Source organism: Macaca fascicularis, chromosome 12 (assembly GCF_037993035.2).
Source record: "Macaca fascicularis isolate 582-1 chromosome 12, T2T-MFA8v1.1".
NCBI classification, from domain to species: domain Eukaryota; kingdom Metazoa; phylum Chordata; class Mammalia; order Primates; family Cercopithecidae; genus Macaca; species Macaca fascicularis.
This window is the reverse complement of record NC_088386.1, coordinates 73939828-73965554: the sequence shown is the minus strand read 5'-3', so window position 1 is coordinate 73965554 and position 25727 is coordinate 73939828. Positions and strand designations below refer to the sequence as shown.

The 25727-nt window shown below is 39.4% G+C and overlaps 1 protein-coding gene and 1 non-coding gene across 34 annotated transcripts in view; both read right to left on the bottom strand.

The window, feature by feature from the left end:
* Positions 1-25727, bottom strand: part of OSBPL6 (oxysterol binding protein like 6) — a 209150-nt gene that overhangs the window by 3779 nt on the left and 179644 nt on the right. For 19 of the 33 annotated variants that reach the window (XM_074009524.1, XM_074009526.1, XM_065525697.2 and 16 more), the window contains 11 exons: positions 23886-23993; positions 22088-22225; positions 13581-13668; positions 12826-13079; positions 11924-12061; positions 10610-10673; positions 8626-8704; positions 6599-6743; positions 4538-4682; positions 2916-3042; positions 934-1056 (listed from right to left, as the gene is read on the bottom strand). In XM_074009524.1, coding sequence (XP_073865625.1) covers positions 934-1056; positions 2916-3042; positions 4538-4682; positions 6599-6743; positions 8626-8704; positions 10610-10673; positions 11924-12061; positions 12826-13079; positions 13581-13668; positions 22088-22225; positions 23886-23993 — 1409 coding nt within the window. The remainder of the gene's footprint in view (positions 1-933; positions 1057-2915; positions 3043-4537; positions 4683-6598; positions 6744-8625; positions 8705-10609; positions 10674-11923; positions 12062-12825; positions 13080-13580; positions 13669-22087; positions 22226-23885; positions 23994-25727) is intronic. The other 14 variants (XM_074009535.1, XM_074009521.1, XM_074009527.1 and 11 more) reach the window with 1 other exon arrangement.
* LOC123568225 (U6 spliceosomal RNA) lies at positions 9274-9380 on the bottom strand. The gene has a single exon (XR_006691428.2). It is a non-coding gene; the product is annotated as a U6 spliceosomal RNA (small nuclear RNA).

The following is a 25727-nucleotide window of genomic DNA, read 5'->3' as shown; positions in this document are numbered from 1 at the left end:
AGTCATGAACATACAAGCAGTGTTTTGTAAGCCAGTTAGTGTCTTATCTGCTCACTACTGATGATGTGACTCTTTTTGACCAGAAGTGAAGTCATTTTTGTTGTTAAATGTGTGAAATGGAAGTAGGTAGGGCCAGGGGGAGAGGAACTGAGGGCAGGAACAAATTACCTCCTGGCAGGGGTAGAAAGTAAATAGCCCCCAACAAAGCATATACAAATACTGTAACTTCAGGCCCTGGACCCACAAGAATGATTTCTCCTTCACTAAAAGTATGCAATTATCAGTAGCTCTAAGAGCCCCTGCCAGGCCCATGTCCAAGGAGCACACTTTAGAAATCTGAAGGGCAAGGCTGCGTTTCTACCCCAGGGCAGTCATAAGAGGACAAGTCTAAAGGAGATAAGGTTACCCTGAACTTTTTGTCCTGGCTCTGGAGGGCAACAGATGGATTTGGAAACCTCAGATTAATCTGTGTGATGTATATATAATCCTGCAAATAATCCTGTAATAATCACCTACTATCATACCACAGCGAGACCAAATCTAAACACACACAAGCTTTGTGTGATAGAAATAAAATCAAATCCTAATAAAGCCAGGATGATTTTGTGGGCAGTGGGGTCTGGTTCAGTCTCTGGCTAAGGGAGTAGGAATCAGTTTCCACCATTCTCAAGAGTGCGGCTGAAGGACAAAGAGCTTTCTGGGTGGGAAGCTCACTCTTTTCTGCTGCCCATGAAAAGAGAAGAGCTGTAGAAAAAATTTCTTTTTATAGTTACTAACTTCTCCTAAGTGCAGAATCGATTCAATATTTTCACTGCCAGAAGCAAAGATACCAAAATCCATTTACCCATTTTATTTTCATTTAACTGGAGTTTCTCATTGCCTGTGGCAACCATTTGCAAAACATGAACTTGCTATGGGAGCTAACCGACTTACTTAAAAAATTTTGGTATATGTTCAAGATTGTTTTCTTCCATATATCGTCTCCGAGATCTCTGGAGTTCCTCTACTCTTTGCTTCTCTGATGCTGCAGCTTCTAAATTTCCTTCTTCCAAAAATCTAAGCAGAAAGCAGTTGATATTTTAACACATTATCCTCTCTTCTGGGGGAAAAAACCTCATTTGCACAAAATTGTTTTCTAATTGTTATGAACATAAATTACTGCACAGTAACACTCTGGCGATGTCTCCTCGCCTTTGCCCCAGGCCACATTTCCTCTGTCCATCAATTTACATACTTTTCTTTCTTTCTTTCTTTCTTTTTTTTTTGAGACGGAGTCTTGCTCTGTCGCCAGGCTGGAATGCAGTGGTGTGATCTCAGCTGACTACAACCTCTGCCTCCCGGGATTTACATATTTTCTGCATACATGAACTGAATTATTATAATCAGCAATATCAGTGAAAGGTGGGTGGTTTGGCCTTGAAGACTTTTTTATGCTGTCTAGGGTTCTATAACTTGAGATTTTCAGGACGACTGCAGAGTCCAGGGGGAGAAGAGCATGAAGTCACAGCCATGTTCCTTTTCTATATTATCAGAAAGCTTTTGCTAAAAGGCCATAGAACGGACGATGGTAACTGGCTATTCTCCATCTATTTGGAGAACAGGCAGAGAAAGAAGGAGCTTTCCTGTTTTACTGGAGAGTGTAAAACTGATGAGACAAGAAAAGGTAATGGGGAAAATTATAAAAGGCCACAGAATGGGAAATGAATTGTAAATGAAATTCAGAAAAGGAATACTGAAATAGAATTGAGGAGGAAAAAGCAGACTGAATGGTGACTTACAAATGCTTACATTTCAAAATGAAAGCAAAGAACAGGAATATAATATGGTATACATTGTACAGGAAGTTTATTAATAAATTTGAATGTTAAATAGTGAGACAGCATGTTCTAGAGAGAGGGGAAAATATAAGAGAATTAAATAGTAGAACATTCAAAACTGAGAGCATTTTGGCAGATGGCAGATAAAGCCACAAATACATGGGAAACAGAAAATTGATCTTGAGTGGAATTTGTATGGCATATAGAATTTTTGGGAAAAGTAAAATGAATTCCATAGGAATGAACATCATGAGTTCAGAACTACATAAGAATAAAAAACTAAGAATCAGAAGGTATTAAAGGTACTGTATTTTGAGTATATCTCATACTCTGTGGGATCAAAACCACATTGGGCAAATTGCAGACTTGCACTCAAAGCATTTCTGGGTGCCCCTGTAACTTATCCTATTATTCTTCAGTTTAAAAGATACTCCATGTTAGAGAATTATAGAAGTAAAAAGGTCAAAAACACTGGGTGAGGATTGATTATATATTTAAGAAAGAGTTCACAAATTTGCAGACCTTTGGTAAATTTCAGGAGGAGGGAGAAACTTTCTGTTAAAAAAGCATCTCTGTTATCTTACCTTCTGTGGGGAACTATGTGCTGAGATAATCTGTTATGATCATTCTATGAATACTGCTTTTCCTAGCATAGAAAACTCAAATATTGAATAAGGGAATGAAGAAAGGATTGAATACAAATACATGATGGTAGTAAAAATAAGTCACAATGACCTCTAAAGCCCCATGCCATAATAGTCTGCTTTTTTTTTTTTTTTGGCCAGGGTCTCTCTGTTGCCCTGGCTGCAGTACAATGGTACAGTCATGGCTCACTGTGGCCTCAATATCCCAGGCTCAAGCGATCCTCCCACCTCAGACTCCCTAGTAGCTGGGACTTTAGGCATGTACCACCACACCCAGCTAATTTGTAATTTTTTTTTTTTTAAATATAGGGTCTCACTACATTGCCCAGGCTGGTCTTGAATTCCTGACCTCAAGTGATCTTCCCTCCTCAGCCTTCTAAAAGTGCTGGGATTATAGGTGTGAGCCACTGCACCCAGCCATAGTCTGCATGTTAAATACCACTGCCATCCTCACCTTTGATCTGGCCGGAACCGGGCGTCTGTTGGTGGAAGGAGATCTTTTAGTACTGGATCTAACTCATTGAGCTCAATAGCAAACCTTGTGAAGCCATAATACAGCTCATAGTTGGTTGGCATGGAACCTGGAAAGAGGCCAATGAACCACTGTGAGAGGGAAAGGTTTATGGAACGGAAGAAGCTGACTTACCCCAGTGCTTAATACCCCACACTAACACCAAATTTGTAGTCATAAACACAAGATTATAAATTTTTTTTTTTTTTTTGAGACGGAGTCTTGCTGTGTCGCCCAGGCTGGAGTGCAGTGACGCGATCTCGGCTCACTGCAAGCTCTGCCTCCCGGGTTCACGCCATTCTCCCGCCTCAGCCTCTGAGTAGCTGGGACTACAGGCGCCCGCCACCACGCCCGGCTAGTTTTTTGTATTTTTAGTAGAGACGGGGTTTCACCATGTTAGCCAGGATGGTCTCGATCTCCTGACCTCGTGATCCACCCGCCTCGGCCTCCCAAAGTGCCGGGATTACAGGCTTGAGCCACCGCGCCCGGCAAGATTATAAATTTTTTCAAGTGAATTAAATTGGTGACATTCCTAGGTAGGAAACTTTGTGTTGATGATCAGAATTGACGGATTCGTATATTTAATACAATCCTGTCTTCCAAACAAAACTGCACATACAGTAGTCTTCATTAGCTAAACTACTCCATATTTCTCTTGAATATTCAATTGGTTAACTAAATATTATGGCAATTAACTCCAAACATTAAGAGTTCACCAGAAACACTTGTTTGCTTCCTTTTAGAAAATAAAAATATGAAGATCTAAATTAATTTTTTTTGCCACTTTTTAACCGAACTTGAAGGCAGGATCTTTGTGTGTCTTGCTCATTGATGTATCCCAAGCTCCTGGAATAAAGCCTGACACACAGCCAGCACTCAATAAACAGTTGAGGAATGAATAAACTAGCCACTCTACTAGCAGGAAATTTAAATACTCATTGATGACTCTTAGGAAACTAACAACTAATTTTAGTTAGGGATTAACTAACAAAATTCCAGTGACAATAACTGTCATGTGGGTACTTGTTCCATTTATACTTGATATTCAGTTATATGCTAATGTGTTATCAGAACTCTTTTGATGCCTTTTATCAAATGTCAACATACTGCCACCTCTTGAGGCTCAAGTGAAAAGATCACTTATTCTGGTGAGTTGTTGAATTTGTGGATTATAAATGTTTGTAGTCTTTGTTTTATTAAAGCAGAGAATAAATAACATGAGTAAGAATTTAAGTTTGTATACTTCGATTATCTAAAGTCCTTAATAAATATACCTAGCTTTTCAAATGTAGGCGTTACACTTTGAGCAATTTTTCATGAAGCCCAATCTCTGACTGAATGTCAGAGATTTGGCCTATATTTTTTATTATGAAATATCAAATATTGGGGCTTATGTATAACTTATATTTAAGTATGAATGTAACTATAATTGCCATAAGCATCTGCATTTTTAATCTCACTCTTAAAGGAGACATAATATGAGTTGCATAGAATGACCAGATATTCCCTTCCCGTCTGTTGTCCATGGCACCCTCCTGTTGGCAGAACACTCAGGCCACTCTCACCTGGTCTCCAAATGCACTTTGCAGAGGGGGCCACACCACAGTAGAGTCCTTCATGCCACTTTCCAAACAGCCGGTGCACCACCTTCCCCTCCTGATCTATCACTACCCCCTGTATTTCATTCATGTTAGAATTCCAATAATTCACCTGGAAAAACCAAACCCCAATTGTGACATTTGATGGCTTTAATAACACAATTCCCTATATTTTCCATATAGAAAAATTTCTTAGCCTTGAAGTCCCTTATTCAAACCATTTTCAGAAATACAGAAATCTCAAAATGTTTTATATGGAGGGCTGGCTTTCTAAGAGTTAGCTTAACTTTCCAGAAAGGGATGGTCTCTATTCCATGCATAACATGGTAGCATATCACAGAGAAGGCTCAGTTTCTATCCTAAGAACCCAATATTAATTTCTAGGCTAGCAATTTTTTTCCCTCTTGTTTTGAATTTTCCTCTTGCTCATGGATTTTAATAAATTTCAATTGGCCATGCGGCAGAAATTGTTTGTGAAATAATTTTCATAGAATCTATAAATGGCCAAATTTTATCAGGAGGATCCTCATGTGGCCCTTCCAGTCATACTCCTTCCCAAGGGATAAGAAGTCTATGGCAGTTTGCCTACTTGGACCCCATGATCCCCCTTCCAGATCAGGCCCCAAGTATACAGGACCCTAGAATTCCTTGTCCAAGTAGCTCCAAGCTTATTCCACAGCTGGCAAGGCCCTTTTCCTTGGATTCATGCACCCAAGGGCAGACCACCCACCAGCGTGTGCACATTTAGGTCTGAGGGGTGGCCAAGGGTGGCTGTTTGTGGGGGTGTGAACAGAGCTTAGATGTGTGGGCTGGACTGCCTATATATGTGTGTATGAGGCCCCTTGCAGTGAAAACAGAGCCAGAGGTGGGAAGAAAGCAGGGAAGGCCGTGGGCCAGGACTGGCTGTCCTACATCGCCAGGGTTACAGTACAGCGTTCTGAAGGGTCCAACCTGGCCTCACAGGCTTTGTTATAAAAAGTGTATTTGTCAAGGCAAAGAAATAGAGCATATTCTATTTGATAGTGTACAGGCTTGATTTACATATTTTAGTTAATTATACAGGCTCTGCAAGTGTTAGAGACGGGACTGCACTGCAGCTTCTCATAGCCTACAAAGCCAAATGTACATATTTACATCACCAAGCCACAGCACATAGGGATCTTGGCTCTTCAGTTCTAGGTACCTTATGAGTCTCTAAGAAAAAAGATAATGACCAACATTTTGGGCTAAAATAAAGGTATTCAATTGAAATAAACATAACCTTCCAATATGGCTTAAAAGGATTTAACTGAGAAAAGAAAATATTAGAGTCTTAAGACTCCATTATGTTACCTGTCTACCATATTAGAATGGGATCATGAATTGAACAGGTAAGGTAGCTGGGTGGGGTTTCTGTACCATGTTGAATTCAGTAGCACATCCAAACAAACATGGCAGTGATACTGAATGTTCCACTTCAGACCAGAGAAACTGAGGGAAAATGGCGATTTTTGGGCATTTCTATTCCAAAATTTTCTTGTTAACAAGGCTAATGTTTCTGGTTGAACTTATTTGAATTATAACAGCAGCAGGGTTAGATGAGCATGTAGTGACTGGTGGTGACCATCTACATGACTACATCAAGTGTCTGCAGAAAATGACAACATTATAATGAGTTCCCGAAAATCAGATCACTTGAACACATAATCAAGCAGGAAGAGAAACAGAAATATAAACTAGAAGATTTATAGTCAAGAAGTGTTTTCCGGAATTTTATTTAGTGAACAACTGACTGGCTACTTCAAAAGAAAATTCTTTAAAAAGAAATGTGTTTTTTTCTGTTTTAGATGGTGCCTTTTTTGACCTCCATATGTTCAGAAACTTGCATGCCTTGAAAAACTCTATCAGTTGGTTCTGCTCTCTTATCTAAAACGTCCGTAAGGACCAATGATACAGGACAAATTCACTTGCTGCTATTTAAGGTGATTATTTCTTCTTTAAGAAGCGTTTTATACTCATTTTCCTTTACTGTTGTATGATAGTATTTACCTTGACAAATGTGAGTTTGCAAATGCAAACACTGCTTTTGGTATTTCTGATGGTTACTTCTCCATAATGTTCTATCCATCTTCTTCCACTGAGGATGTTGTGTATGCAAGTGGTGACTTTATTCCACACATAGTAATCTCCGTACCTAGTGAAGAATGTAACATTGATGAAAAACAACGAAGGTCACAAATACATATAACTGTTTCTACTAATGAGGATATTCTTTGGCCAAAGCTTTCTTTTCCCTGATTTTCCTCTCATTTTTGTCTTGAAATTCCCTCTGTGGTCATAAGTATTTACGATGTGGTTAATTCACTTAAGGAATATTTAAATACTTTCTATGGGCCAGGTGCTAAAGCTACAAAGTGGAACAGAGCCTGTTTCCTGCTTTTCTGGGGACAAAAGTATGGGAGGGTAGATGGATATGCAAACAAATACTGAAAATGTGCACATCATCAGAACACAGAAGGAAGAGTTTTTAGTCCTTCAATCTGCCTGGAACGTGGGATGAGTGTCAAGGAAGATACCTTAGAAGAGGCTAGGTTTGGTGTAAGCACGGATGGCTGGTAGGAGGGCACCATGGGCTGGGGAAGGTAGGAGGGCACTATGGGCTGGGGAAAGCATCCACAAAGCCACAAAGGTCAGAAGAGCACAAGGCATCCAAGCCTGTGAATGCTGTGCTCCAGGTGAATGCGGGTGGCAGGACACAAGGAAGGAAAGGTGTGATGAGGCAGAGCCGGGAAGGCCTGCACGGACCTACCAAGGAGTCTGGATTTACCCTGCAGGCAATGGGCTACCGCTGGATTCCAGGTAGGAGGTAGGCACCATAGAGTGTGCACTGAAGAAAGATCACTCTGGGAACACTATTTCGTACTCCAGGTTTAAGACCTCAGATGTGAATAATTATTCGGGAAAAGACTGAGGAGCATACTAAGATGGCACAAATCTAATACAAATTCTACGGAGCAAGGTTACAGAATTTCTGCTAAGGAATGAAATGATAATAGTTTCAAATCACATTTAAGTTTGTACATTACATATATTTTCAAATGAAATGTCACATCAACATAGAAAAGATGCTTCTAAGTTTCTGCAAAGTTTATGAATTGGTATGATGTAGACACCATATATACCTAGGAAAACTCTCTTCCTTATTTCTTTTTTTTTTTGAGATGGAGTCTTGCTCTGTCGCCCAGGCTAGAGTGCAGTGGCACAATCTCAGCTCACTGCAACCTCCGCCTCCCAGGTTCAAACAATTCTCCTGCCTCAGCCTCCCGAGTAGCTGGGATTACAGGCGCATGCCACCACACCCATCTAATTTTTTGTATATTTAGTAGAGATGGGGTTTCACCATGTTAGCCAGGACGGTCTTGATCTCCTGACCTCGTGATCCGCCCACTCAACCTCCCAAAGTGCTGGGATTACAGGCGTGAGCCACCATGCCCGGCCTACACGTTCAAATATTCAAAGTTTATTTTGTGGTCCTAGGAATATCTCCCTCTCTTCACCTTCTTCCATATCCAATTCATCTGGAAATTCTGTCATTCAAATAGATAAAACCGAAGAAACAAGCCCTTGGCCTCAATAAAAATTCCAATTAATTTCAAAATATTTAGAGGCGGTATCCCTAGAACACAACCATAAAAGAATTTCATCACTCTTCTTTGATAAAATATTCCCTGGATCTAAGATGAACTCAAAAGTGAAACCGAATTGTATAGCAAAGAATGGCTAAACAGGAGAACCTTTTATATAAAATCAAACTAGCATGACGACTGGGTCATGGGAGGTACCTGGTGGTATTGACTGAAGAATGGAGGATGTGAAGAAATAGACAGGAAGCTTTGCTACATATGCTTAAGTTCTCATTTGTTTTTGTGGGAGTCTATTCTCAAAACTTTGGCAAAGGTAACAGAAGCCTTGGGTATATGGAGAAATAAACCCTTACCATCTTCTAGAGTTTAAAATACCCATTTATGATTTAGAAAAGCAGACAAGAGGCCAAAAGGGAGGTGTGAGTCACCTACTTTGGAAGCGTGACATTCAGTGTTCCCACAGGCAGGATTTCCATCGACTTCCCCCAGAACTTGTTTTTCCATCTGATATCTAAATGACATAGGCAGAGGACAAGAAAGATATACCCCATATCTAATCACTTCTTCTGTAAAAATTAACTTTTGTATTACACTTTACAAAAAACCTTTGGAATGACAACTGATTCTACATTGTTGATTTAGTATGATAAGTGCCTGAAAATGGTCCAAGGTGAAAATATTAACTGTGCACCAAAAAACAAACAAACAAACAAACAAAACCCACTATCTATGTTTCTCTGTAATATATGCTCTTTATTTGTTTTCAACTAACAGAGCTGGAAGAAGCCTGGAACAATGTGTGTGGTGTGTGTGTGGGTGTATATTCACATTACACATACAAACATAGACTCTACTGTGCTTTAATGTCCAGACAGCAATAAATGTTGTTATAAGTTTTAACTAAGTGGCAAAAATAGTTAACAAATATATCGAGCATAAGATGTATACTAAAAGTAATTGCAGTTTAGCAATAAAATTAATTTATATATACATTTCCTTCCATATCAAAGACATATAATTTGGGATTACAGTTAAAAAAAATCTCTAAATACAGATAAAATAAATTTTTTTTTTTTTTTTTTAAATATGGAACGCTTCATGAATTTGCGTGTCATCCTTGCGCAGGGGCCATGCTAATCTTCTCTGTATCGTTCCAATTTTAGTATATGTGCTGCCGAAGCGAGCACAGATAAAATAAAATTTACAAAATAAGATTTATGAGAGAGTGGGATTAACTTAAGGAATGTGTTTATACTGGTTGTTAAGATGTAGGCCAGGGCCCAGCACTTTACCTCACATGATGGCTTTATGTTTTACGTGTGGAAACTTGGATTTATTTGTGCATTTGTGATAACCACCTGGTTCCGTTTTGATGAACTAAGGGAATTTCGTGCCATCTCCACAAAATGCCTGATTCTTGGTGATGACCAAGAAATGATCAAATATTTATATGTATTGCAAAAATAAATCATAAAATAAAGAAATAAATGATATTTTATTATTTATTCATAATATAAATAAATATTAATTGATATATTATATTATATTAATATATTAAATTATCATATCATATTATTAATATTATTTATTAATGATATTAATAAATATTTATTAATAAAATATTTTATTATTTTAAAATAATAAATAAAATCATAAAATAAATAAAATATTTATTTTTGCAATAAATCATAAAAATAAATTTATGATTTATTTTTGCAATAGAGTACAGTTATAGTGTTCTATCATTTTTATGTGTTTTCAGGTTAAGAAAATGCTCATGAGAAAAGTCATTCTGTGAGTAATGAAGCACCCTTCTAAACATGAAGGAACTATTTACACTTAATGTTCACATTTAAGTACATATTCTTTTCTGTGTAAAGGAGTTTAGAAACTTTTTTGTATTAGGCAAGCTTGTAACATTCTGACTTAACTAATGAGTAGAGACTTCAATCCAAACTCTTAAGCCCCAGTGAGTTAAAGGCCAGGAATTACTGTAATGTTTGCATATCTCTTTCGATTATGACCATTGATGATGTGTCATAGAGTCTTCCTTCAGAATTAAAATGTCTTTGCACACACCCAAAAACCAAGAAGGCAGCAGATGGAACCTCCATGTTACAGATGCAGACAATGAGGCACATGAGATAAGGTCGTGGCTCTGCACCGGCACAGTCCGCATGGAGCTCTGCTCTTCCATATGGCATTGCTTCCAAGATAAGCAGTCTTACCTCCTAGCTGAAACTGTTTCATGTTGAAACCAGGAATTTTGATTTCTCAAACTGACCTCTGCACCAATTACCAACATTCGCTGAGTTCCAAAGGTAGAAATCTAAACTGAATACAATGTCCCTTTGGAAGCCAGACATTTTTTCATAGGCTCATACATTTGATTTTAAATTATAATTGAAATACAAACCTTGCCAAAACACAAAATTCTTTGATTCACAGTGACAGGCAGAAATGGGTGGATGATGGCTAACCTGGTAATTAAAAACAAAAAAGAAGGCAATATCAGTGTTAAAACTTCCACATGATCATCCATTTCTCTTACCGAATTATTCTCAAAATGTATAAGTAAATCTGTAAGACTTCATGCTTTAAAAAACACTGAGAACTTACACAATTTAGAGAGAGATATGATGCCCATAAGTGAAGTGAGTTTCCTTCCTTCCTTCCTTTCTTTTATTATACTTTAAATTCTGGGTTACATGTGCACAACGTGCAGTTTTGTTACATAGGTATACACATGCCACAGTGGTTTGCTGCACCCATCAACCTGTCACCTACATTAGGTATTTCTCCTAATGCTGTCCATCCCCTTGCTCACCACCCCCCAACAGGCCCCACTGTGTCATGTTCCCCTCCCTGTGTCCATGTGTTCTCATTGTTCAACTCCCACTTATGAGTGAGAACATGAAGTGTTTAGTTTTCTGTTCTTATGTTAGTTTTCTTAACGTGTGAAAAGAAAATAAATCTCAGGACGACCTGCTTCCCATGTTATTCCTAAAAAAGATAGCTACAAAGATTTTTTTTCTTTTTTTTGAAAAAAGGCTGCCCCTCTCTCTCACAATTTGCCCAAAGGAAATTCTTTGTGGGCCTCAGGATCTTTACCCTAAAACAGTTCTGTTGAATTTCACCCTGGCAATGTACGTTGATAGCTTATCTTCACAGGTACGGGACAAAAGATTGACAGAACTCAGTCATCCTTCTGCTCACCTGAGACAAATGCGTATCTGATTACTTCCTCTGCCCTACTGTCTGTGTAAAAATGCAGATTCACTGAGCCAGACTGACCCATAAGTGACTCTCTCTCTACCACCCTCTCACATGTAAATTGTGTATTCAGTGAAAGGCTGATCAGAGACCCAAAAGAATGCAACCTTTCTTATCTACCTATGACCTGGAAGTCTCCATTTCCAAGTTGTCCCACCTTTCTGGACAGAATCGATGTACATCTTACATATATTGATTGATGTTGCATATCTCCCTCAAATGTTTAAACCCAACCTGTGTCCAGAACACCTTGGACACATTTCATCAGGACCCCCTGAGGCTGTGTCACAGGTGTGTCCTTAACCTTGGCAAAATAAACTTTCTAAATTGGTTGAGACCTGTCTCAGATACTTTGGATTCACAACTGGTATCATCACCCATCCCAACAGATTGTTATCAAAAGGCTGCTTTCACTACCAAACTGCCCTCTTACCTATATGAGTCCAGGGCCGCTTACCTGTTCTGAGAAAAAGCGGAATCCCTTGTCTTCTCTAATGCATTCATAGGTCTCCCCAAGGACTGGGTTGAATGGCTTACTTCCTGCTCTGAAATAGGTGGAGCAGTATCCTGAAACTGCAAATGCAGCAACGAGAACCTGTTAAAACATTGAAGAAAAGGAAATAATATAGGAGAGATGACTGCTAGGTCTGTTTGTTCCTTTTCCCTCTAGATTTTACACAACCCATGTGGATGGGTGTTGATTTGATGACAGTTGCATTTTCTATTGTCTGCACAGAATTTTTACCAACTCATGGGGAAAAAAATAAGTAAAATTAGGTAAAACTACTTGCACGGAAACCAGCAGGCCACTGAGGTGAAGCATTCTTCACCCTTCCATCCAACGTCATGAGTATCACAGAGTTCAAAGGTTCTGGAACCCAGTTTATTGGTTCTGCCACGGGCATGATCTTAGCCTCATGCGCACGAGGATTGTGTGGTTGTGGGTGCTTTTCAGAGGGGACAGCACGTTTCCCGCAGCCATATGGGGTAAAGGGTGAAGTATAAACAGAAGTTATTTTCTCAGACCTAAGTTCCTGAACAGATGGGCTATCTTGACATTCAGGAAAAACTGATAAAGTGAGGCAAGGTGTGCCTGCAACCTCTAAGGAGTATAAGACCTTTACACCTTAACTTTAGAAACACTCTAGACCAAGGATAAGGCACAAAAAGTGTGTCTTCCTGTGTTGGTATCTGGGAGGTTTTGGCCTCGCCTGATTTATGCAAACAGGTCAATTCCTCTTTTACTATGCAGTGAGAATATTATGCAAATGCCAAATATATCATCATAATGAATTCTGGTTTAGCCCAGGTCTAGGACTGGCAAATCCTTGAGGGGCGCTGCTGTTAGTTATTTATTACCATGCGCTCATATGGATCGTCAGTTTCCGAAGCCTTGTCCAGGAGCTCGCTGTATTCCATTTCCTCGCAGAGGTGCTGCAGGGTGTTGAGTGGCTCGTTTAGCTCCACAGGCATGGAGACTTTAGACAGGTCTTTACCAATGTTGTTCCTCAAGATATTCCACAGGTTAATGTTACTGGTGTCAGGACAAGGAGCTGGCAGGCATGTTCGACGCCCATTTCGGAAGGCCCCTCCTGTAAGCTCCCCATTCAGGACTGGAAGAGGGAGAGTCACAGTGAACAACACTTTGCTGTTCTGATTTCACAAAATCAAGAAGGGAAGTAACTTTCAAATAAATCTGATTTTGAGACATTTCGAGAGTCTTCATTATATCCTTTCAAAAGTAAATGGAATTCTTTCAGTGCAAGGTTGCTAATAAATGCAGAAAACAAGTGTATAGTTTTATAAATAAGGCATTAAATATACTCAAATATCATTCAAGACAGGCTAAGTTTTAAAAAATTAAATATATTTAATAAGAGGGACTCAAGCTGTTGGTGTGAGAAAGAGGAAAAACCTTTTCTCTTAACCATTTACCTAACAGATTTTTCAACCATTTACCTCAAGAGATTATACAAAATAGAATGCATTGAACAAATCAGCTGCCAAAAGAACAATTAGTGGGGGGGGGGTCGGGGGGATGCCTGTTCATTAAGTCTTCAGTGTTGCAATTTGGCATGTAGATAGAACAACCTGGAAGCTCAAATGATGCATACTTTGCCGAGAAATATTGTCTGCAACACTGGTGTTGTCTTCAGATATATTATCACTCACATCACTGATGTAAGACTCATCATCTGAAGCCTAAGGGAGGGAAGAACATACAAGGATCAGAATTCTTGTTCAGTCTTGCAAGCTCAGATAATCCAGTGATTAAAAATAACAAAACATTGTTCCAGTGAGAAGCAGAGGTCCTAGAGGAAAAGTATTTGGCATATGTGCAATGAACACTTGAGGGTCTTCATGAACTAGGATATAGGATCACTAAAAGGGAGCCTGGTCTTTAACTCCTTGTCTTAGTAGGGGCAGGAGGGCGGGGGAGACCAGTAAAGAACCAGAAATATTTTAGCATAATACACTAAGAATATTTCAGGTTGGTGCGAGACTACTTGCAGTTTTTGCCATTACTTTCTTTTGCACCAACCTAATACCTAAGAGAAGGCCCTATGACTCTACCTTAGAGGACTCAGGAGAGGCTGCCCAGGGGGCAATATTTAAACTGGGTGTTAGAGAATGAATAGGAGTTGCCCAGTTGTTAGGAGGGACAGAAGCACACGAAGAAGTGAGATTGTGCAAAGGTAAGGCCCATGAGAGCAACATTTATCCCAGGAATGCAAAGGATGTTGAGAGTGGCTGTGGCAGAGGGTAGAAAAAACAAGAGGGCCCAACAGTGAAGGGCTTTTCATGCCAACAAAAAGGGTTCATATGCAATCCTAAGAGGAAAACCAACAAAAATGCACGGGATGTTGGAATCAGATTTGGTTTTCAGGAAGATATTTGGCAGCTTTCCCTAGGGAGGCCAGATACTAGGATGCTGCATAGATCCGGGTAAGAAATACAGCTTAGTCGGCTGGGTGTGGTGGTTCACGCCTGTAATCCCAGCTCTTTGGGAGGCCAAGGCAGGCAGATCACAAGGTGAGGAGATCGAGACTATCCTGGCTAACATAGTGAAACCCCGTCTCTACTATAAATACAAAAAATTAGCCGGGTGTGGTGGCAGGCGCCTGTAGTCCCAGCTACTCAGGAGGCTGAGGCAGGAGAATGGTGTGAACCCGGGAGGCAGAGGTTGCAGTGAGCTGAGATCACACCATTGTACTCCAGCCTGGGCAACAGAGCAAAACTCTGTCTCAAAAAAAGGAAATACAGCTTAGATTCAGATGGCCTCTGTGACAATGGGGAGAGACGAATAGTGAAGCCACCTCCTGCATGAGAAAAATGTGAAACTAAAATGAAACACAAATTAGCAGAAAAATGAAATTAAGGAAGAACGTACATACTAAAGGGACTTAGAAACAGAGCAGATCAGGAAAGAGAGGGTAAGACAGAACCATCAGAGGAATGGGAAACCTAATGACTTTCCTGCAGGCAAGAAAGCTGCTGATACTTCCTTCAAAATGGAAACAATTCTATATTTTTTTCTGAATATAAAACATTCTTATTGTAAAAAATTAGAAAATAGGGACGAGTAAACAGATGAGTATGAAAATTACCTATCAGCCCATCACCTATAGGAAACCACGTAACATTTTGGTGAGTATTATCTCCAATTTCAAAAGGCCTGTACAAACATATTGACACATCTATCTTTATATACTGAAAAAGGAGAACAGCTTACATATTGCTTTATAGCATTCTGAATACGTTTTCATTATAGTAGCTACAGCTACTTTATTTGGAAAGGCAACATAATTCATTATATGATTATAACAAGGAATTTAACCAGAATGTAGGTGGTTTCTAACATTTTATTATTATAGACAATACCTGGATGAACATGCTTGCAAATATATTTTTGTAAATCTGCCTGGTGATTACATTAAAATTTATTTTTAGATCAGATGGGTCACTTTGAGGCTTTAGTTCCATGTAGCCAAACTGCTCTCCTGAAAGACTGGATTAGTTTGTTCTCATCAGCAATATATGGGAATATCATCCGTCTTTCCACACCCCCTTAAACACTTTACACTATCCATCTTTTTTTAGTACTTACCTGGTATACATAAAAGATCACTTTTTTTTTTTTTTTTTTTTTGAGACAGACTCTTACTCTGCTGCCCAGGCTGAAGTGCAGTGGTACCATCACAGCTCACTGCAACCTGGGCTCATAACTCCTGGGCTCAAGGGATCCTTCTACCTCAGCCTCAAGTAGCTGGGACTACATGCACACACTCCCATGCCTGGCCAATTAAAAAATATTTTTTTTTTAGAGATGAAGGGTCTTGCTATGTTACCCAGGCTTGAACTCCTAGCTTCAAGCAGCCTCTCAAAGTGCTGGTATTACAGGTATGAGCCATTGCACCTGGCCAAAACATTGCTTTAAAGTTTGAATTTCATCCTTTGTGAACTAATTATCTTATATTTCACACATTTTTCAGTTTGACATATAGATTACATTTTTCTTAACTTGCATTTTTAAACTTTGTTTATGCCAATTTTTTTTGCCATGTAAAAATTTTGAATTTGTACATAATAAAAACAATTGGTCTTTGTCTTTAAGGTTTCTGGATTTACTGCTAATGTTTTAAAAATTAGGGTTGAGAAGAATTCATATATTTAGGGATAACAGTGATGGACAGAATGATTGCATGCATGGACGAGTAATGGTAATTTTGTTTTTGAACACAGAGTAAGCCCATAAAGATGACAAATTGAGAATAAAATCTTTTTCTGATTCATATTTTCCTACTGCAACAGGTTCCCGCAGTTCCTACTGACTGCAGTAGGGTTGAAGGTTAAACCATCAGGCTCATGAAAAGCCAACTTCTTATGCTTGAAAACAAAAAAAAAGTAAATCAAACTCCTCTGTGTGATTTCACTGAAAAAAATCTAATCATGCTCAATTATGTTCGAGGAGACAAATGTCTACCTAAATCAAATTCACATTGCAGGCATGTTTATTGTTTTTAAGAAAACACTCATGTTTATCCTACAAATAGCTATAAAGTCTATGCTTCTTCAATTTCCTTTCTTTCCTCTTTCTTTCTTTTTCTATTTCTTTCTTTCCCTCCCTCCTTTCTTTCCCTTTCTCCCTCTCTCTCTTCCTTTCTTTCTCTTTCCCTTCCTCCTTTCTTTCCCTCCCTCCCTCTCTCTCTCTTCCTTTCTCTTTCTTCCTTCCTTTCTCTTTTCTTTCTTTCTTTCTTTCTTTCTTTCTTTCTTTCTTTCTTTCTTTCTTTCTTTCTCTTTCTTTCTTTCTTCTTTCTCTCTCTCTCTCTCTCCCCCTCCTTTCTCTTTTTCCTCCCTCCCTCTTTCTTTCCTTCCTTCCTTTCCTTTCCTTTTCCCTTTCCTTTCTCTTCCTCCCTCCCTTTTCTTTTCTCTCTCTCTCTCTTTCTCTCCTTCCTTCCTTCTTTCCTTCTTTTTTGATACAGGATCTCTTTCTGTCACAATGGAGTACAATGGTACAATCATAGCTCAACACAGCCTTTACCTCCTGGGCTCAAGGGATTCTCCCACCTCAGCCTCCTGAAGGAGCTGGGACCACAGGCATGCACCACCATGCCCAGGTAATTATTCGATTTTTTTCTGTAGAGGTGAGGGCTCCCTGTATTGCCCGGGCTGGTCTCAAACTCCTGACTCAATCATCCCACCTCGGCCTCCCAAGGTGTTGGGATTACAGACATGAGCCACCATGCCTGGCCTTCCTCTTCAATTTCTAATCTCTCCCAAACTAATATATCATAGAAATGATCTGAAATCATTGGTGTAAAAGAATTCTACAATAATAGTGGGCCTTGAGTAAGATGTATACATGTCATGTGTGTGTAGTAACTAAGGCTGGGCTCTCTTGCTGTGGTCCATTCATGCCACCCTGTACAAAGAGCTAAGGCTCTGCACTATTAGAATAAAACAGTTTATCCTCTGCCCCATGGTTAAGAAGTCCTGGAACCAAATATTTCTCTTTACAAACTTAGGGATTCAAAAGAGTTCAGAAAATATATTTTTTTCTTAAACGTGACCAGGCATGTAGCATTGCAGAAACAAGTTTAAAAGCAAAGGCAAATAGATTATTGTGGAAGCAAGAAGGCCATTTTTTTAAAAGAGCAGAGAATTCATTCAGTAAAGTGCATTGGTAAATAACATATAAAAAGAATTTTTCCCTCAGCCATGGAAAATGTTACTGTAAGACAGCTAATGCCCAGATGTTTCTCAGAATAATCATTATAAGCATTTCTTCCTTTGCTCAGTTAGCAGATATTTATTGAGTACCTGCTCTGGGCTCACCAGAACTGTTTTAGTGCAGGAGACCCAGTGGTTAAATCTCTGCCTTCATGACATTTATGTTCTAGTGGGGCAGACACACAACAAATGAAATACAGGGAAAAAAAAAAAAAAAAATATATATATATATATATATATATATATATTTAAGATAGTGATAAGCATGAAGGAAAAAAAAATGAGGAAAGAGGGACACAAAAGGTCAGAGGAGGCCAGGCGCAGTGGCTCACGCCTGTAATCCCAGCACTTTGGGAGGCCGAGGCAGGCGAATCACTTGAGGTCAGGTGTTTGAGACTAACCTGGCCAACATGGTGAAACCTCGTTTCTACTAAAAACACAAAAATTAGCCAGGCATGGTGGTGCACGCTTGTAATCCCAGCTACTTGGGAGGCTGAGGTGGGAGAATTGCTTAAACCCGGGAGGTGGAGGTTGCAGTGAGCCAAGATTACACCACTGCACTCCAGCCTGGGTGACAGAATGAGAGATTGTCTCAAAAATAAACAGAGAAACCCCAAAAGGTCAGAGGAAAGGAGGAAATGGCAACTCTAAATTGTAGATAGTACAGCCAGCATAGGCTTCCCTGGAGGTGACCTTTGAGTAAGGGACTAAAGAGAGTGAAGGAACTGAAGTTGTGGATCTCTGGGGGAAGTGCTTGGGCCAGGGTAGACGGCAAGTGCAGAGGCCCAATTTCCTTTGGCAGCTGCAGTGCAGGATACACAGCTTGAGCCTAACCTGCAGCTGCTGCTAGGATTCCCACATGTATAGTCAACTCACTGGGTGGGTTGCCAAGACTATGAGTGTGAAGGCACAAGGAGCCTTCTGAGGGGACCTCATCACAAGGTGATACAGTTTGGATGTGTGTCCCCATCCAAGTTTCACACTGAAATCTAATCCCCATTGTTGGAGGTGGGGTCTGGTGGGAGGTGACTGGATCACGGGAATGGTTTTCTCTGGAATGGTTTAGCACCATCCCCTTTGGTCCTGTCCTCCCGATCGTGAGAGAGTTCTTATGTGATCTGGTAGTATAAAAGTGTGTAGCAACTCCCACCTTGCTCTCTTGCTCCTGCTCTGGCCATGTGAGGGCCGGCTTCCCCTGGGCCTTCTACCATGGTTGTAAGTTTCCTGAAGCCTCCCCAGAAGCCAAGCAGATGCCAGCATCATGCTTCCTGTACAGCCTGTGGAACTGTGAGCCAATTAAACCTCTTTTCTTTATAAATTACCCAGTCCACGTATTTCCTTATGGCAATGTGAGAACTGCCTTATACATAAGGGAACTTAGAGACGTGGGCAGATGAGGTTGTCCCAGAAACCAAGCCTTAGCTGAAGGGGAAAAGCAACTCTGAGAACATCATAATGTCTGTCACTTGGGTTTATCTCCTGGCTTACCCCCTTTAAATACTTAAGGCCAAGTATTGTGATAAAGGGAGAAGTTGCAAGTAAAAACAGTAATTTTATGAAAACCTGTGAGGTACAGGGCACAAGGAATGGGGGTACAGTTCAGTTCTTTCCAGTGTGAGTTGTAAGAGACAGTCACTCTCATTGCTACAGCAAGGGACACAAGGTATCTTTAGCAAATAGTCAACTCCAGAAATCATTCCTTTGGCTGTTGGAAGGCTCTAGAAGAGAGGTGGCATGAGGCTGGAGCTGAGAGCAGGCATCAGATTATAAGGGTCTTTGTTTTAATAGATAAGGAGTTCAGAATGTTATCCTAGGAACACTGGGGAATAGAGACATGATCAGACTTGCCTTTTAGAAATATTACTCAGGTTGCCCAGTGGAAAATGGATGGGAGGCAGCAAGATGGGAGACTGGAAGTTATGAGACTGATGGGTGATCTAGGTGGGGAGCAGATGGGAACTGAATTGGAGCAGTGGCAGTGAAGCTGCAGGAAGATGTACAGATCTGAGAGTATTTAGATGATGGAAGCTACAGAACCCAAGTGAATTAAGGTGGGTGGCAGTAAAGGGAAAGAAGAGTAAAGGAAAATCTTCAGGCATTTGGTGTGAACAGTTGGGTAGAGGGGCACTTAGATAGGTGACATGAGAGGAATGGGCAGGCTGAGGTTTCTCTCCTGGGGGAGTGGTGGGGCTTGTTGATGAAATCTTTTGGGACATGCTGAATTAGAGGTTCTGTGAGCACCAGGTGTCAATGCCTAACAGGTAGCTGACTGACTCTCGGACGGTTCTGTCCTTGAGCTTTAGACTTAAATATTCAAATGCCTGACAGGTAACTCCACTGAGAAGTCTGATAAACTCATGATGCCTCACAGTGAATGTCTCATCTCCCTGTGACCCCGTCCTCCACCTTCTTATCCTGCTCTCTGCCACCACATTCACTCCCCCACCCCTCACCTGTCCCAGGGTGGCACCACCATCTTGCTTGGACTCATGCAATAACCCGCTTCACATCCTCTTCATTTCTGTATACCCAGTGTTCAGGGCAAGCAGTACCTGGGGACCCAGCTAGGTGTGCCCCAGGGACTCAGAAATAGCTCTCAGAGAGGTAAGCTATGAAGTCATCAGATGATAGGTCAGAACTCAGATAATACACGGTCAAGTCTGACTGTAACCTGACTAAAGAAGGATGAAGGGGTCGGGCACAGCGGCTCACGCCTGTAATCCCACACTTTGGGAGGCTGAGGTGGGGAGATCACCTGAGGTCGGGAATTTGAGACCAGCCTGACCAACATGGAGAAACCCCATCTCTACTAAAACAACAAAATTAGCAGGGCATGGTGGCACATGCCTGTAATCCCCGCTACCTGGGAGGCTGAGGCAGGAGAATCACTTGAACCTGGGAGGCAGAGGTTGCGGTGAGCCAAGATCGCACCACTGCTCTCTAGCCTGGGCAACAAAAGCAAAACTCCATCTCAAAACAAAAAGAAAAAGAAAAACAAACAAACAAACACAACAACAACAAAATGATGAAGGATGGGTCAGCAATGGGAGCTCAGGAGGCAGAGTCAGAAAAGGAAATTTTGGTAGCATTATCGACAGCATGGTGGTCCCTGGGGGTGCAGGCAGGCAGACACAAATACCAAGTCCTTGTGGCAGAGTATCCCTATGATGGAGGGTGAGTGTGGAGCTCTAACATTCTGGCCCCCTAGCCTTAAGTTTACTCATGTCCCTTGCTCACCAGGCAATCTCTGACTAGAATTACGCTTGCCATGCAGATTTGCCTACAGGAAAAGACGCACTAATTAGCAAGGATGATTATTCTGTCCATCTGAAAGTATGTATCAGTTACCATCACAGATCATTAAATTAGCATTCCAGCCTGCGAATGGAAGTCTCTGTGGACCTGTTAATGCATGCCTTGGGATCTGAGAGGCAGGTGCATGCCTTGGTATGCTGACAAATTCAGTATTTGATACAAGAATTCTATTTTACTTTTCTCCCATTATAAAAATGATATGTATTCATTATTGCTTTCTCTTTTCCACTTTGTCTTTGTTTCTAAAATCACTCATAATTTCAAACATCCAAAAACAACTACTACTAATTGTCAGGATGTTTCCTTCCAATCTGTTTGCTATGCATATGGAAATAATGTTTAGCAATGATTTCATTTCTTTTTTGTAAAAATGCAGTACAGATTTGCAATCCCAAATGACAAAATTCCTAATCAGCTGTGTGGAAAAGAGTTTTGGCTGCTTTCCTCATGCCAAAAAAAGTTGACTACACTGTAGTAAAAGAACTAATTTCTGCAACCTGACCAAGGAAAAGGTTCCCTGTTTCCAAGACCAAGGCAAGAATCATAAGCATGAAGAGCAATCCAGTACAGCTTTTATGATAGTCAGTGGTTAACCTCCCAAAACCATAATTACCCAACTAGCTACGTGCTACATAGTATCCTTCTAATCTTAAATTCATGTCCCTAGGGAAAATATCTAGTATGTATGTGTCGGTGTATGTGTGTGAATGGTGCTTTCCTAATTCTCTCATTCTTTCTATATTTATTAGCTAGTCTCCTTCTATAAAGAGCTCTGTCATAAACTCTTTTGTTACCCTGAAATATGAATCATAGAAGACACTCCAATAAATGTTGATTCTTTCCCTTAATTCATCAAATTTAAATTCTTGATGCTCAGAAACGTTAAGCACTCAGTAATTGGTAACTGATATAGTTTGCGTGCTTTTAGCTTTGCTACAATTTGGGCATCTTACTATGATGTAAACAAAAAAGAAAAAAATGAAAATAATCACCAAAAAGTTCCACAGTTTTATTTTCTTTAACTCAAACTCAGTCACAAGATGTTGAGGCCAACAAGTCAAGAAGGCATACATACCTCATTCTCTGATGAACTTGCAGAGATGAGCACCTCTTGGGCATCAAAGAACTCAGAAACAGACTCTGACATGGAGAGGCGGCTCTCATTGGCTACTTGCTGTGATAGGGGGAGACTGACATGGATTTGCTCACCAGCCTGCGGAAGACAGAAGCATACAGTGTAATTGCTTTTCCCCCTGTTAGAATAGCTATTCCTTTAATTAAATTAGCCAGATTTATACTCTTTAATATTGTATGTTAAAAAGTGGCGGCCACAAGTAATTTTCACTTGCAATTCAGTAATGACCACTGTATACGTTTCCTTCCAATGTGTCTAAAGACCCCAAAAGGAATAGTTGAAAGGTGTTGGTACTGTGCCTTGATTTTAAATCTTTGGTTGATTGATACTGAGTCAGGTTAAGCTGCTATGAATACCCTGATTGACTGTAGAGACAACTTCATTCTCTTATTCTTAGCTCTGTCATATTCTAACAGTACATTAAACATGAAGAAATATTTGTAGAAACTACTAGAGACATGCTAAGAAAATCCATAAAACTAATTTTTGAGACAGACTATATATGTCACTTTGCAATTTGATCATGAATTTTAACCAATAAAACACATGACTGGAATATTGAACCTTATTTCAAATTATACTTTTATTCAATAAGTTATAGTTTTCAAGGAAGCTATTCAAGTTTCAATTAAAAATGTAAGATATATATTTTTTTTCTAGTGCACATTTCAGGTTGAAAAGAAGATTCCAACTGAGATGATCAAATTATTTTTGAATGACAAATTTTAGAAATACTTCTAGATTCTGGGCAGTTGAGTGAATATAAGTATTATCAGAGAATACAGAGCCCATGGAGGTGAATGAATTTAGGGTGGAAAACTTAAGTCGAAGACAAGTTGTTTTGGGATAATATTTCCTAAGAGGTTAGAACCCTTGTACCTATAGATTTCTAGTAAAATGTATGTTTTTGGTACAAATATGACCTTAAAATCAGTTAAACCTCTCGTCTTGTTACATATATCATCACTGTATATAAAGCTCTAATATTACTGTTAAAAAGTGTAAGTTCTCATGCTATAAAGTAATAATTTTATGGAGAGTCATAAACAGAATTATACACTCAAGTTTAGCCCAAATACTGAATGTTCTCCTATTCTCTTAACATTTCTTCAAACTGAAAAATGGAATAATAATACCACCTAACACAGAGGGTTGTTGAGCGTGTCAAATGAGATCACACATGCAAAGTCGTTAACACAATACCTAGCACATAGTAAGCATTACCTTGACACATGTCAGCTATTAATTAGCAGCAGCAGCAGCAGTAGTAGTAGCTGCAGCAGTACCATTAGCATTATCTTAACAAGGTCAGGCGACTTCTGTCCTTAGGGCTTTCAAACAAACCTTAAGAGCACTTTTACTTAGCAACCTTCTCAGCTAAATTTTTTTTTTTTTTTTGCAACATTTCACCGGCCATTTGATGCTAATGAACATTTCTAATGATGAATGAGACAGACATTGAAAATTAACAAGTTGGAGTAGATATATAAATCAAATATTCAGTGGTATCAGGTGAACATAGGAATAAATAAAAATAGACACTGATCACCAGGAATAAATGATGTCAAGCTCTTATATATCCTTTACTTCAAAGAACATTGAACTGTCAGCGACACAAATATTTATGGAGGGAACCTTTATTAACAGTGAAAGAACTGGATATAAATAAACAAAAATATGCAGTAAATTTAGATGCTAAAAAAATGGGTACTCTGCATCTATTTAAAATGAGTCTTACCTCATCAGGGCTAGGAATAATATTTACACTGACAACCTGATCACAAATAATAGACTCTGAATGTATTCTGTTCAAACGACTCCTTAGTTCAGCATTCTGGTTGAGTGCCTTAAAATAACAAAAACCACACATGTAATTTAAAATTAATAAGCAAGCATAAAACAGAACAAGTACGCAGGTACAAGTTAGACAATGATGTCTGTGATGTTCTTAGCTCTAAATTTTGAAGCCATCATGAGCCAGACCCTACCAGCAAGGAGTAAATAAATGGCTCAAAAATAAGGTATTAATTTTTTGTAATATAAGATTGCTACTTTGCGGGTTGGTGGGCTTAGTTAACAGATTTCATAAAAGTGATTCATGGAATTTTCTTTCCTTTAGAGTGAGGCCCATTATACTCAAGCCCAGTCTACCACTACATATATATTACTTTTTGCAGCCTATGATGAAAACTACTGTTTTCATTGAAAATTCTTTCACATTTTTGTTCTAGTTTCTAAAGTTTGGGAGTTGTTTCAAAACTGGGTAGCTACCTTAAAAATTAGTTAGAAATAGAATGAAATGGCTTTAGTTTATAGAATTAGATTTTCGTCTGTTTAAAGAAAACATCCGTATTTTCATTTTCCAGGAGCACATAATATATATGACAATGCTGCAGAACTAACTTAAGTGCAAACAAAAAGGTGTCTTCAATGAACAGTGTAGACACTGACAACCATAATAAGAACATAGCACTGAAAGTACACCAACTCTAAGTTCTCTACATGACACTACCTCCAACATGCTTTAAGTTAGCATCAGTAAAATACTACTTGCTACAACACAGTTTAGTATGTGGAGTAACTGCATTTATTACAAGAAGAGAAAAGTTTTACATAAGCATGGCATCCCTACAAGGACCCTGTTGACAAAGGTACAGTGAATCCTCTGGTAAGGAACATCCCACTGATACACAGAAACATGTTCCATTTATAGAATACAGATGTAGCTAACTGGAATTGTATCAAGCCTCAAGTTAAAGACCTGTGAGAAGACAAGGCCCAGTGAAAAGACAGCTTTCTTTTCCTTCCCATTAAGATCAGCAATTAGAAGATATAAAGATATAAATGTCAGTGCCTAGTAAAGAGGGCATCTGCTTCAGGGAACGGGCATTCTGCTTCATTCAGAGCCAATGAATACAGTAAACCAATATAGACACAAATATAATCTCATTATTACAACTCTGAACCTATTAAAACACCCAGGGTTAATACAAAGTAGCTAAACTCTTCATTGCCTTTTCTCTCCTCTCTCCATCCTGGTTCCCGTGTCTTTCCCTCCCTCAACCCAGTTTTTGCTTTTTGAGGACGTAACTATCACTTGCAGCCTTTGGCTTTTGTTTGAAGCTGTTAGAACCGGTGTGTAAAATATTTCAAATCATATACTTGATCTGGAGGACTGTCACATTGATGGATTAAAGGTGGATACAGATTCTACAGTCATTACATTTGGAGATAGGAGGAAATAAGTCTCTGACTATCTGAGAAAACAGGAATGTTTTAGGGGGAAGGTGATAACATTCTTAATAGATAAACCATGTGCCTCAAAGGAAGACTCCTAGTATCTTTTCAACCGAGAAAGTGCTCAGGATCATTTTTCTTGGAGCAAAATCTCAAACACTTAGAATTAGAAAACAAAAACAAAAACAAAAAACCAACAACACTGCATTACTCTTATCTTTTGTCAGTACTATAGGCCTTTCTCCTATATGTTAGGACCACGAAAGATGCTGATTTCTTCTTCGTTCTCTGCCTACAAGTGAATGCATAGTTGCCTTAGTTACTGAAATATTTGGAACCATAT